The following is a 12,500-nucleotide window of genomic DNA, read 5'->3' as shown; positions in this document are numbered from 1 at the left end:
AGGGCGGTGGTTGCAGTGGGAATTAATGATTTTTTATGTGTTTTTCCGGGCCAGTGGAGTTCTATAACGGCGGCCTGATGGAAGTGGCTGAAATGATTGGTGGAGGGAAGAGAGGGGTCCTGTGTGATTTGTGTGGCTTTCCTGATTAGTGACCGGTTGTAGATTTCAGACAGGGGGGTTTGAGGTGAGCCGATGATTTTACTTGCCTGATTGACTATACGGGAGAGTTTGGTTTTGTGTTTGACAGTGAGGGAGTTGTACCAGGATGTGTTATTGAAGGTGAGAATGGATTCAATGAGTGATTTGTAAACCAGGGTTAAAATGTCCTTGCTGACGTTAAAAGCCCTGAGCTTCCTCAGCAGGTGGAGGCGCTGCTGGGCCTTTCTGTAGACTGAGTCAGTGTGCTGGGAGAAGGACAGAGAGATGTCAATCTCTGTCCCCAGGTACTTGGACAGTTCGCTGAACAGTTGTTTATCGTGTTGCTAAGCAACGGTAAGAATGTAACTTCGATAACGGTAATATAAAAAAACGCGGAGTGATATGAAAAGATGCGTCAACATTCCATTTAGCCGTGCGTATGTCATGGATATCGGCACGGCTGGAACACAAACTGACCAATAGAGACACTGGACCGGATCTATCCGTTGTATAACTGTAGTTAATGAACTGTGTTATGTTTGTAATAAATACATTTATGGTCTGTTTCATGTTTGTAAAGCACGACTCCTCTGAACTAGACACTCTAGTGTGTGTGTGTGTGTGTGTGTGTGTGTGTGTACCTGTAGCTGACTCAGCACCTGGAAGGCCAGCAGCTCCTGTCTCAGGTCGTCTCCACACTTCACTATGACGGGGAGGAGGCGCCAGCGAGGGAGGTGGCCGTAGGGAGACGCCTCTCTGATCCTCCTGGAGGGGGGGGGGGAGGGGGGGAGGAGAGAGAGAGAGAGAGGGATGAGAGAGGGAGAGAGACATGTGAGAGGATGGAATAAAGAGAGAGAACCTCAGGACAGGTCCTTCAGAACCTCAGGTGTGTCTCTCAGTGTGTGTGTGAGTCTCACCTGACTTTCTCCTGCCAGGGCTCCTTCAGCACCACAGCAGAGGGGTCCTCCGGGTCGCGTCTGAAGGTGGTGGGGGTGTGGGCCAGGTTCTCTGACAGACGCCGTCTGGGGGGGGGGGGGGGGGCATGGTTACCTTTGACCTTTAGGTCATATACCAGACGCTGCTACTTAGAGACTGACAACAAGTGTGTGTGTCCCAGTGAGAGAGTCATCTACACATCAGTCATCGTCAGTAAGGCTGTACCTGGGTGAATGTGTCACTGTTAGGGTCAGGGGTCAGGGTTATCTGTACCTGATGTCTCCAGCAGTAGGACAGTGTTAGGGTCAGGGTCAGGGGTCAGGGACAGGGTCAGAGGTCAGTGTTCTGAGTGTACCTGATGTCCCCAGCAGCGATGAAGACGGGCTCCTTGCTCTCCTGGCTGGTGATGGAGTCCACGGAGAACTGGGAGATGTTGTCACTGCTGCTAGTGTGACCTTCTGGGAGCTGGGGGGGGGGGGGGGGGGGGGGTGAGAGGAGGAGGGGAGGGGGGGAGAGGAGAGGGGAGGGGAGGAGGGGAGGAGGAGGAGAGGAGAGGAGGGGCGAGGAGAGGGGAGGGCAGGGAAGTGGAGGAGAGGAGGAGAGAGGAGAGGGGAGGGGAGGAGAGGAGGGGAGGGCAGGGGAGTGGAGGAGAGGAGGAGAGAGGAGAGGGGGAAAGTGTTAAAAACAACTCTATGGATTAAGCCCAATTTATACTTCTGCGTAAAATCTACGCCGTAGCTTGTCGCGCACCTCTCAGAAAATGTAACTACGCCGCACACCTACGCAGACCGTAAGCACTGTGATTGGTCCGCTTGGTAGCACATGATTCCGACATGATTCCGACTCTCTTGTAGGCCTAAATGCGGAAGCCATGACAGAAATGTCATTTACTTTTTCTGTAATTACTTAATTAATAAAGATTTGAAAAATTATGATAACCATCTTATTATCTTAGTTTAATGTCATTTCAATGCATTATAGACATTTTCTTTACAACAAGCATAACGAAAAAAATCGCTATTATGCCGCTATGAGTACACCGACCAACGGACAGACGGACAGACCAACGCAGAAGTATAAACTGGGAGAGCCCTTGCTTAGGCTACGGTGTAGCCGCGCGTAAATTCGACGCAGAAGTATAAATTGGGCTTTAGATTGACTAAAAAGCTTACGGTAATTATTATTAAATGCATCGTGGTTGCCGGGGTTACGGGGTGGTTGCCGGGGGGGGGGGGGGGGGGGGGGTTACGGGGTGGTTGCCGGGGGTTACGGGGTGGTTGCCGGGGGGGGGGGTTACGGGGCAGTTGCCGGGGGTTACCTACCTCCACCTGCAGCTCCCCGATGTCGTCCACGGCCCAGGCCTCGTCGTCGTTGTCGTAGTTGGACACGGTGGAGAAGCTTCCTGTGACCCCGCCCCCGGGCGTGGCCCCGCCCCCCAGGGCCTCCGGCAGGCTCTCTGCTGATTGGGCGGTCCTGAGGCGCGAGGCCTCTGGGATACGGGCCGGGACACAAGACGTCTCGAAGCTCTCCACCTCCAACACCTCCACGTATATGATGTAGGGAGCCTGGGGGGGAGGGGGGGGGGTTAGATAGGCCTGGTACACTGGTGTGTTTGTTAATTAGGATCTCCATTAGCTAACGCCATGACATTAGCTGGTCTTCCTGGGGTCCGACACACAAACATATTTGAACAATTGTCAACATTATTTAGACACAGACAATTGTCAACATTGTTTTTATTGTTTTCTTGAAAGTGCCTCTAGAATTAGTTTGACTAACATGCTTGGGTAAAGAGTTCCATCCTGTAATGGCTCTGTAAACTACAGTAGATTTGAGAAGATTTGTCCTAGAGGTCAGATAGTTGTTTTCATTTCTGATATCCACTACTTGGTCCGAAAAGTACTGTGGTTTCTTGTTGTTTATCTCGTCATCAATCTTCTACAGGAAGCCATGCCAGATTTCTATGCATTTCCAAAACATTTGTGCGCATTGAACAGTGGAGAGCTAATCTAGCAGCTTTCTTTTGAGCAATTTGGAGTTTTCTTAGATCTTTCTTAGCTGCAGATGACCAAATGACTGGACAGGACAGTACTCTCTCCTGCCTTGTCTTTGTTGAGCACCACGGCCTGGGTGTGTGTGTGTGTGTGAGTGTGTGTGTGTGTGTGTGTGTGTGTGTGTGTGTGTCTCCTCTACCTTGTCTTTAGAGTTGAGCACCACGGCCTGGGTGTGCGGCACTCTGACCACGTGGTGGTCGAAGGCGGCGGTGGGCAGCCAGACGCGGGCGGGCAGCTTGTGGTTGAGGAGGGACAGCTCTGAGATCAGCCGCTGGGTCTTCTGCTCCTTGGTGGGCAGCGTGGCCAGGCGCTTCCCGATGCCCATCAGGGACTTGATGAACTCCCTCTGGGGGGTGAGGCGCACCAGCTAGGGTAGGGGGAGGGAAGGAGGAGGAAGGGGAGGAGGGAGGAGGGGGAGGAGGGAAGGGAGAGGGAGAGGAGGGAGGAGGAGGAGGGGGGGGAGGAGGGAGGGAGAGGAGGAGGGAGGAGAGGAAGGAGAGGGAGGGAGAGGGAGAGGAGGGAGGGAGAGAGGAGAGAGAGGGAGGGAGAGGGAGAGGAGGGAGGGAGAGGAGGGAGAGGAGGGAGGGAGAGGAGGAGGGAGGGAGAGAGAGGAGGAGGGAGGAGGGAGGGCTTTTATTACTAATCTAATATACGGGTACACAGAGTAACATTCTTAGGTTTGGGTTCTTGGACATCGGCATTAGCAGCAACAGGAGGAGGGTTAGGTAGAGGTGGAGGTTATCTGATCCACACACACGTCAAGGTGTTCCCCATCAAACAGCATCTGCTTCTGCTCTGATCATCATATTTACTAATGTTAGAAAATCTGTTTAGTTTGGATCTGGTTGGTATATAGTGGGCAATGAGTCGTCAAATAGGGCTTTCAGCAGAAGAGATTAAATACAAATTTAAAAAAAAGCAGAAATCTGTGTGTGGTGGTCCCATGTTCCGTGTTGCAGTACCACACACAGCCACTAGAGGTCCCTATAGGTCAACATGTTCACCAGACACAGAAGAAGGCTTCTCTCTCTCAGGGCCTAACCCTAACCCTAACCTAACCCTAACCTAACCCTGTCCATGTCCTAGAGATGTTTAGCCACCTCAAACACTGCAGCGTCCTGCTACGACGTGTGTAGGGTAAACAAACAGACTAAAGGAGCTACATGTTAGCTGCTTCTTTCCCTGTTCAAATGTTTGTTTCTAAACTGAAACTCTGGACCAGCGCTTAGAAGTTTTGGGGGGCGACACCCTTAGGAACACATCTCTGTTCTGTGCCCAGATTAAAAAACAAAACAACAATGTTGGGCTCAGATTTGATACTCGAGTTGCTTAACTAACGCCAATGTCATGTTTGATCAATATCAGCCGCCCCATCTAGTATCTGTCACTCTTCAAATGTGAGGGATATAAAAGCACATCTGTAAGCACATTCTTTTCTTTCTTAGAACGCATCTTGAAAGGACATTAATCAAGGAGTTTTATCATGTTTACAACCACCAGAAGGTCATAGGCATTAAGGGCTGTTAGCGTTGTGGACATATTGCATAACGCAGTGTTGCCTGATAGACCTGTAACCAAAGTACACACACTGCTGACAGCAGCTGTCCTGGGGAGGGGCGGGGGGGGAGGGGAGGGGAGGAGGGTGGGGATATTGCATTGTCTGCAGTCCGTCAACAGCTGTGCGTATCAGACATGGTGTTGAGTGTTGAGTGGACTTTTGTACACAGAACCACGTCGCTGAATAGATTTAGTAAAGAAGTCGTGGTTCAGCCCCTCCTGACAATGTCAACACCCTGCTCCCCTGTGTTATCTGAGAGGGAAGTGATTCACTACTACGTCACGTCGTTTCACGGCAGCAGTCAAATCTGTGTTTGCCTGTACCTGAACCTTGTAACGTCGACTCTCTGTTATTAACTTCTAAACAAATTAATCCCGAGAGAAAAATCAATATCCTCGAACCGAAAGTGAACCTCTGCAGCCGTGAATAATATATATTTTAAAAAGCCGTGGGTTTAAAACAGACGATGATAGGAAAGATTGAAACTAATCACCAAATATTTATTGTATGTTTTCATTTATTTTATTTAAGTATAACCGACAGTTTGGACCAGCCAGTTTAAAAATCACTAAAAAACTGCCAAAGAATTCCGGAACACTCAACCATATTCTAGAGTGTTCCAAGTGTTCCATGTGGTGTAACTCACCTAGCAACAACACTCTGATTGGCTACAAAGAAATGAAGCATCGTCATTTATGCATTTGTGGTGAACAAAGTCACTCTGGGCACCCTAGAATAACGTTGACAGTTTGGACTTTTACTTTATTCCCCCTCGGCTCTGAAGGAGTTAAAGAATCTGTGATCTGTAATCAGTGAAAGATCCATCTGTATGCTCTGTATGTTTTGTTCTAATTTAGATTTTTTTGGTATTGTTTTGTCTGTTTAGTTATTTTGCTTGTCATGTCTTCTTTTAGTTTTAGTTTATTTAATTTTTTCTCTTGTTTTTTGTTCAATGTGTTGTCTAATTGTCTTGTTGTTGTATTGTTGTCGCACAGGACCCCTCGAAAACGCCATATCACATCTCAAGGGGTTATTATATTATATTCCTAATAAAGCAATTTCCTCAGGCTGCCATCTTGGCCCCGCTGGGAGGGAGGCGGCGTCTGAAGTGTTTGTTGGAGCCCAGAGACCATCTGACCATCTGACAGCCACAGGCCTGCCAGGGCCGTCGCCAGGACGACAGGGGGGGGCAGGAAGAGGGAAGTAGTGATGAGGTGGAGGGGGGGGGGGGAAGGGGGGTGGAGGGAGGGGGTAGGGATGGACGGTTTTTCGGTTAAACCGAAAACCGGGGTTTATAAAAATAGAAACGGTTTTTTATCAAAACCATCTGAAACCGTTTTTTTTTAGAAGAATAAAATAGAATAAGAATAAAACTGGAACATGTCACATGTTTGTCGTGTGTGAAAATAACAATGATACAGTCTGAATCTGCCGCGCAATGAGTGAGAGGTTTGGTCAGTTGTGAAGAATAACTGAGGATTAATATCTAATTGGGATTATATTTAAGGGTAACGAATCACTCTATGGGAAAGATAGTTGCCTTCAGTTATTGGTAGATAGGAAAGGTTTTTTACAATTACTCGCTTACATTTAATAAGATCATTTTCGCTGCTCTCTGTAAAGCGCATTGGGTCACTTTTGTGAGAAATGCGCTATAGAAATAAAATGTGATTTGATTTGATATCAATCAATCAATCAAACTTTATTTATGTTCTATAGCACAAATCATGCATTGAATGTAACTCCAAGTGCAGTATTTACTAAACCACAATATAATAAAACAAGAGCTATACGGATCAAGAGTGTTTGTGCACAGCGCCACTGTGTGTGAAGGCGCTACTGAAAGTGATGACACTTGTCTCAGAAGATACGCGGTCACTTAGTGACGCAAAGGTAGTTCTGTATTTATCTCTATCTGTATTAGTACATTTATTTTGAAAGCGCTATTTTGACAGCTCTACCATGGGCACTTTTATTTTGATGGGGCATTCTTTGTTGATTGACTTACGACAGTTCAGGACGAGTCAGTCTCGCGGCATGTGGTTTTTATGAAAAGCTTTAAGTATGTTCACTGCATAATTCTAAGTCTAATATTTCAGTGATTATTGAGCAGTATTCAAATATTTAAATACATTGAGCAGCAGCTGAAACTTTGTCTAAGAACCAAGATATTGAGAAAGCAGTTCATTCAATGAAGACGCTGTTCCAAGAGATGATCTTCCGTGCAGGCGTGCACCCTGGATCAGCGGAGCTGGTGTGTTAAGTGTTCATGTGTTTTCATGTATGGTGTAGCTTACAAAAGTCTGCCTTTCCACTTATATTTGTGAAACTAAGTAGCCTAAATGTGTTGCGACTGTGCTTACGGTGTTTTAATGGTGTTCGACATGAGTGTATTGTAGCAGTAGGGCTCAATTATTTGAAATTGGCGCTCTTTTTTCTTTTTTTTTTTTTACTGTATTTTTCGGTTAACCGGAAAACCGCGGTTTTACTCTCTGACGGTTTTTCGGTTTCAATAATTGGAAACCGTCCATCCCTAGGAGGGGGGGGGGGTGGAGGGCTCTGGGCGCTGACCTCTGAGCAGACTGTAAACTAACGTCCGTCAGCCAGTTCAGGGCCAAGGCTGTTGGCACCTTCCATGTTTATTTTTGAAGAAACATTAAAAAGCGAAATAGTAGGGAGCCAGGGAGGGTACTGACCCGAACCCCGACTGTAGGCACCACAGACCCAGCATGCATTGCAGCACCACAGACCCAGCATGCACTGCAGCGTTCCATCCTCATATCACAGCACAGCTTCAAAGTGGTGGGAGTAAATATTCTAAAAGATTTCAGAGTGTTCTTTTTTGGGGGGTGGTAGTGTTGGCCTGGCCTATTGGATAGTGAGGTGGACTGGTTAGTGATCAGAAGGTCATGAGTTCAAGTCTCACCTGGGAACACCACCACTAGTGTGCCCTTGAGTAAGACCTGGGAACACCACCACTAGTGTGTCCTTGAGTAAGACCTGGGAACACCACCACTAGTGTGTCCTTGAGTAAGACCTGGGAACACCACCACTAGTGTGTCCTTGAGTAAGACCTGGGAACACCACCACTAGTGTGTCCTTGAGTAAGACCTGGGAACACCACCACTAGTGTGTCCTTGAGTAAGACCTGGGAACACCACCACTAGTGTGTCCTTGAGTGAGACCTGGGAACACCACCACTAGTGTGTCCTTGAGTAAGACCTGGGAACACCACCACTAGTGTGTCCTTGAGTAAGACCCTCAGCCCTAAGTTACTCCAGGGAGACTGTCCCTGTGATCTGTAATAGGAAGCCCTTTGGATAAAGGCGTCAGTCTGCTAAACGGTTAAAAAGTACAAATGTTTTACAGTTGTTTATACAACACCGCATAAACTCCCAGCGGGGAAATCCCTGGCTGGTTTAAACATTGTCTAGAGAGACGTGACGAGTGACACCTGAACATCCCTAATGGCTTCAGGTGTTTGTTGTGAGTTTATAAGCCTGTAATTGAGGTAATGGATAATAGGCAGGAGTCAATAGGTGAGGGAGCCCCGCCCCCTTAGAGCGCTGCAGGCTCCTGGCCCCGCCCCCTGGCCCCACCCCTCTACAGTAAGTAAGTAAGTCATGTTTGTTTATATAGCACATTTACAACGACAATACAGCCGCCCAAAACTGCTTAACAGATAGTAACACTATTAAAACTGCTTAACAGACAGTAACACTATTAGTAGTAAACACTAGTAAAAGAAACAACAAATACAACTACACTAAAACAAGGTGCAATAGAAAACACAGGTGCAGAAATAAAAGTGCAGAAAAGTGCAGTTGGTTGTCGGGAGGCAGGCTCACCTCAGGCCAAAGGCCAGGGAGTAGAGGTGTCTTAAAACTAATGTTTTAAAGGTCTCGACGCTCTGGGCAGATCTGACTGCCTGGAGGGGGAAGGGGGAGGCTGTTCCAGAGTCTTAGAGAAGAAGTGTCTGTTCCCTGCAGCCTCCACCTGCCCTCCAGGAGCTGACAGAGAGCAGACTCTCATTAAACAGAGAATCACTGGCCCGCGACTAGGGCTGCAACAACGAATCGATTAAATCGATAATAATCGATAACGAAATTCGTTGGCGACGAATGCCATTATCGATTCGTCGTTTTTTTACTTTTTTTTTTTTTTTTTTTTCGGGTTTTGTTTCCATAACAAACCTACTTCCTGTTGACGCACGCCACGCTGTCTTGCGGCCGGTGTAGGCATCGCGAATCATAGCGAATCATAGCGCTACCTATGGCCGGAAAGGGTAGAACCTATGACTGTCCTATGACTGTCTGCTGTCAGGACATGCTAGTGAGTTAGCTAGCAGGGTTAGCTCGCTGCTGCCGCTAGCTGACTGTCACTACGCTGCTCGTCCAGCTGTAGTCTGCGTAGCTGTGCAGAGAACCAGAGCACTAACTATGTTTCTATAGAGGAGGGTTACACTAACTATGTTTCTATAGAGGAGGGTTACAGCTAACTTCCTATAGTTTTATTATATAAGTCCTGCTGGGCTCAGCCCTTCCATGGTCTCCTGTTCTCCATGCAAATGCAGAGTGAGGCACTGACTGTCGCCTAGCCTATTGTATGGAGTGAGAGGACACATTGCATTGTTTTGGAGCATATCTGTTATATAAAAACATTAGTGTCTTGTCTGTAGCCTATATTGCACTTTGGGTTACTGACCTTTACATTAAGCAAAGTTATTACCTAAAACAATGCATGTATTGAGCTAGAGTTCAACTACTTTATTGAAACAATCTACCGCCATAGTCCATGGCCTGTTGTTAAACCTATTTGATGTAGCAAAGCCTTTTTTATTTATATTATTTTTTATTTTTTATTAATACTTATTCATTTTGCACATGTATATGTATAGGCCTGGCTGATTTAGAAAACATAAAATACAATTTGCAAAATAAAAATAAAAAAAGAATAAAAAAAAACTTTTTTAAAAAATCTTTTCCCCCCGCTTTTTGTGTATCCGATTTATCGATTAATCGATAAGATAATCGGCAGATTAATCGATTATCAAAATAATCGTTAGTTGCAGCCCTACCCGCGACTGACCAGCAGGGAGGGATGACTCCTCTCTCTCTCCCTCCTTCCCTCTCTCTCCCTCCCTCCCTCCCTCTCTCCCTCCTTCCCTCTCCCTCCCTCCTTCCCTCTCTCCCTCCTTCCCTCTCACTGGCCCAGGTAGGGAGGGAAGGCCCAGGGAGCCATCATTAAATAACCTGGCGGGATATGAGGATGAGGATAGAAAACAGAGAGATGGGGGGATGGAGGGATGGGGGGGTGTTCAAGGGAGGACAAGATCAGGCACGAAAAAGGGAGTGGGCGGACTGGGAGGGGATCTGTGGTGGGGGAGGAGAGGGAGGAGAGAGGTGTGTGGGGGGGGGGGGGGGCGGGGGGGAGAAAGTGCAGAACACAGCAAAAATATCCTGCCAGGACGTGAGACAAAAGAAAGAAAGAGCGATGGGTCGGACCAACAACAGACAAACTGAGGACAGAGGGGACGGTTTTTATTTGAGAGAACTGGCCGATCTCCTCCTTACAGAAGACGAACACATGGGCCTGCCTGTGTAGAAGGAGGGCTGCCAGCCCAGATGAGGTCGGCTGAGTCAGACCGCCAGACAAAGAGAAGGGAGACCAGAGAGGAGAGACAGAGACTGGCCGACATTCCTCCTCTGTGCACTCACAAGGCCATCATGTGGGAACCACACTCTGTGCCTGGCTCTCCTCCAGCCCAGAGGCAAGGCGAGTCTTTCATGTGAGTTACCACAGACCCACAGACCCACAGTGTAGATTTCCTCACAGGGACTCCTCAAATTCTTTCAGCATCACATGAACCTTACTCACTGGCCCATGAACGTTCCTGGTAAACATTCCCTGAAATGGCAGAGGAGGAGAGAGACCCCTCTTCACCCTGACCCTGACCTCTGACCCCCTGACGCCAGCTGCAGAGCAGTCTGGCAGAAGGCTCCAGCCGAAAGGGGAGGGGGAGGAGGGTGGGGGGAGGGTGGGGGGAGGGTGGGGGGAGGGGGGAGAGCTCTCAAACAATGAAGGGAGGTCTGGGGAGAAGCAGGACAGATGGTACCTACTCACGCCTACTCCTTTTGAGAAGTCCAGGGTATCAGGGTAATAGAAGGAGTGTGAGAGAGGAGGATGCTGTCATCCTTCTCTTCAAGAGCACATTCCCAAACACAGCTTTTCCGTAATTATCCTATTGTGTGACACAGAAGACAAGCCAGGAAGTCACACACACACACACACACACACACACACACACACACACTCACACTCACACACGAGCGCCGCCGTGTCTGCAAACAAACACCCCAATTAGAGTCTTGCTAAATCAGCGCAATCCAGCGCGAGTGTGACTTCAACAACAGTTCCCTTCGCATGAAACCCACAACTGGACGTAGGAATGTTTACTACCGACACACAGATGGAGAAAACTATGTATGTACGGCTCGATCCACACACACTGTGCTGACAGGCGGGAGGACACACACGACACAGGAGATACCGGATCCTTTGATTGGATCTCTCGTAGGGTCGGGTATCATCCGGCCAATAAGGAACCTGGTCTTGGTGTCCCTCGATACCCAACGCTGATGTCTCACATCTTATAGTCTCCCCTTTCAGCACCGTCCAAGATCTACTAGTGCAACAACACGCCTAATAATGATATACAAGATATACACGATAAAATACAAACAATACATATATCCTCGGCTCTGAAGGAGTTTAAGAATCTCTCACTCACCTCGTCGTGGCCTCCCTCCACCTTGGGGTTGCTGGCCGTCCTCTTCAGGCTCGTCCCCAGGCTGGCGGTCGCCGTGGCCTCGGACTTGGACCGCTGGTGCGTCCAACGCTTCGACGGCGAGAGGAAGGCGTCCGCCGGGATGGGGCTGTCAGGGGCCGGGGGGGACGCCGGCTCCTCCCTCTGGTGGGGGTGGGGGTGGTGGTTTTTGTGGGAATGGTGGTGGTGGTGGTGAAGCCGGGCGTGGAGGTCCCTCTGCTGCACAGGGCTGCTCCCGGTGGGAACTCTGGGAACGGCGTGGGGCTTGAGCTCGTCCGACAGGATGAGCTTGCGCAGCTTGGTGCCGCGGGAGTGGCGCTGGGTGGAGATGTGCATGTCTGAGGAGTACGCGCCCAGCAGCCAGGCGGTCTGCAGGGAGAAGGCCACGCTGCGGCGGCAGCGGTGGACCACGTAGGGCCGTATGGCGTCGCTCACGTCCTCGTCCATGTGTACGTACATGTTCAGCAGCTGCGGCAGGTGGAAGTCCACCTCCTCGTCCGGGAAGCTGAAGAGCCGGTTGCCGATGTAGGCCTGGACGCCGGGCTCCTTGGACTTGTACAGGTAGGAGATCGCCATGGAGACGTCGAACAGCTTGGACTCGAAGAGACGCAGGAGCCACGACTGTTTAGTCGTCGTCGTGGCCGGCGAGGGAGAGGGAGAGGAGGAGGACGGGTTGATGGTGGTAGTAGTAGAAGTAGTTTCCCTTGTCCCTTGTTGATGAGGTGGTGGTTTGCGCTCGTCCTCCTCCTCTTCGTCCTCCTCCTTGATCGAACCTGTGTCGCAAGACTCCAGGTAAACAGTCCCGTTGGGCGGTCGGCATTGCGGGCTGCTGCACTTCTCGAACGCCCCCGGCTCTCCCTCACCCTTCAGGAGTTTGACCTGCTGCAGGACCTCCTGGCACGCCTTCAGAGCCACCTCCGGGTTGATGACCAGGTCCGCCTCTGGGTTCACGACCCCCCGGTCCGCCTCTGGGTTCACAACCCCCCGG

The 12,500-nt window shown here is 49.3% G+C and overlaps 1 protein-coding gene across 1 annotated transcript in view; it reads right to left on the bottom strand.

The window, feature by feature from the left end:
- The window catches only part of LOC308158397 (phosphatidylinositol 4-kinase beta-like), a gene marked incomplete at both ends in the record, with an annotated part of 16,749 nt that overhangs the window by 3,329 nt on the left and 920 nt on the right, over nucleotides 1-12,500 (bottom strand). Inside the window, 6 exons of the mRNA XM_080531984.1 lie at nucleotides 780-903; nucleotides 1,056-1,160; nucleotides 1,430-1,539; nucleotides 2,397-2,639; nucleotides 3,268-3,495; nucleotides 11,477-12,451. Of these exons, the coding sequence (XP_080388110.1) occupies nucleotides 780-903; nucleotides 1,056-1,160; nucleotides 1,430-1,539; nucleotides 2,397-2,639; nucleotides 3,268-3,495; nucleotides 11,477-12,451 (1,785 nt within the window). The remainder of the gene's footprint in view (nucleotides 1-779; nucleotides 904-1,055; nucleotides 1,161-1,429; nucleotides 1,540-2,396; nucleotides 2,640-3,267; nucleotides 3,496-11,476; nucleotides 12,452-12,500) is intronic.

The sequence above is a fragment of the Nansenia antarctica genome (assembly GCF_963989245.1).
Source record: "Nansenia antarctica genome assembly, chromosome: 5".
NCBI classification, from domain to species: domain Eukaryota; kingdom Metazoa; phylum Chordata; class Actinopteri; order Argentiniformes; family Microstomatidae; genus Nansenia; species Nansenia antarctica.
This window is presented reverse-complemented; position numbering and strand designations above follow the sequence as displayed.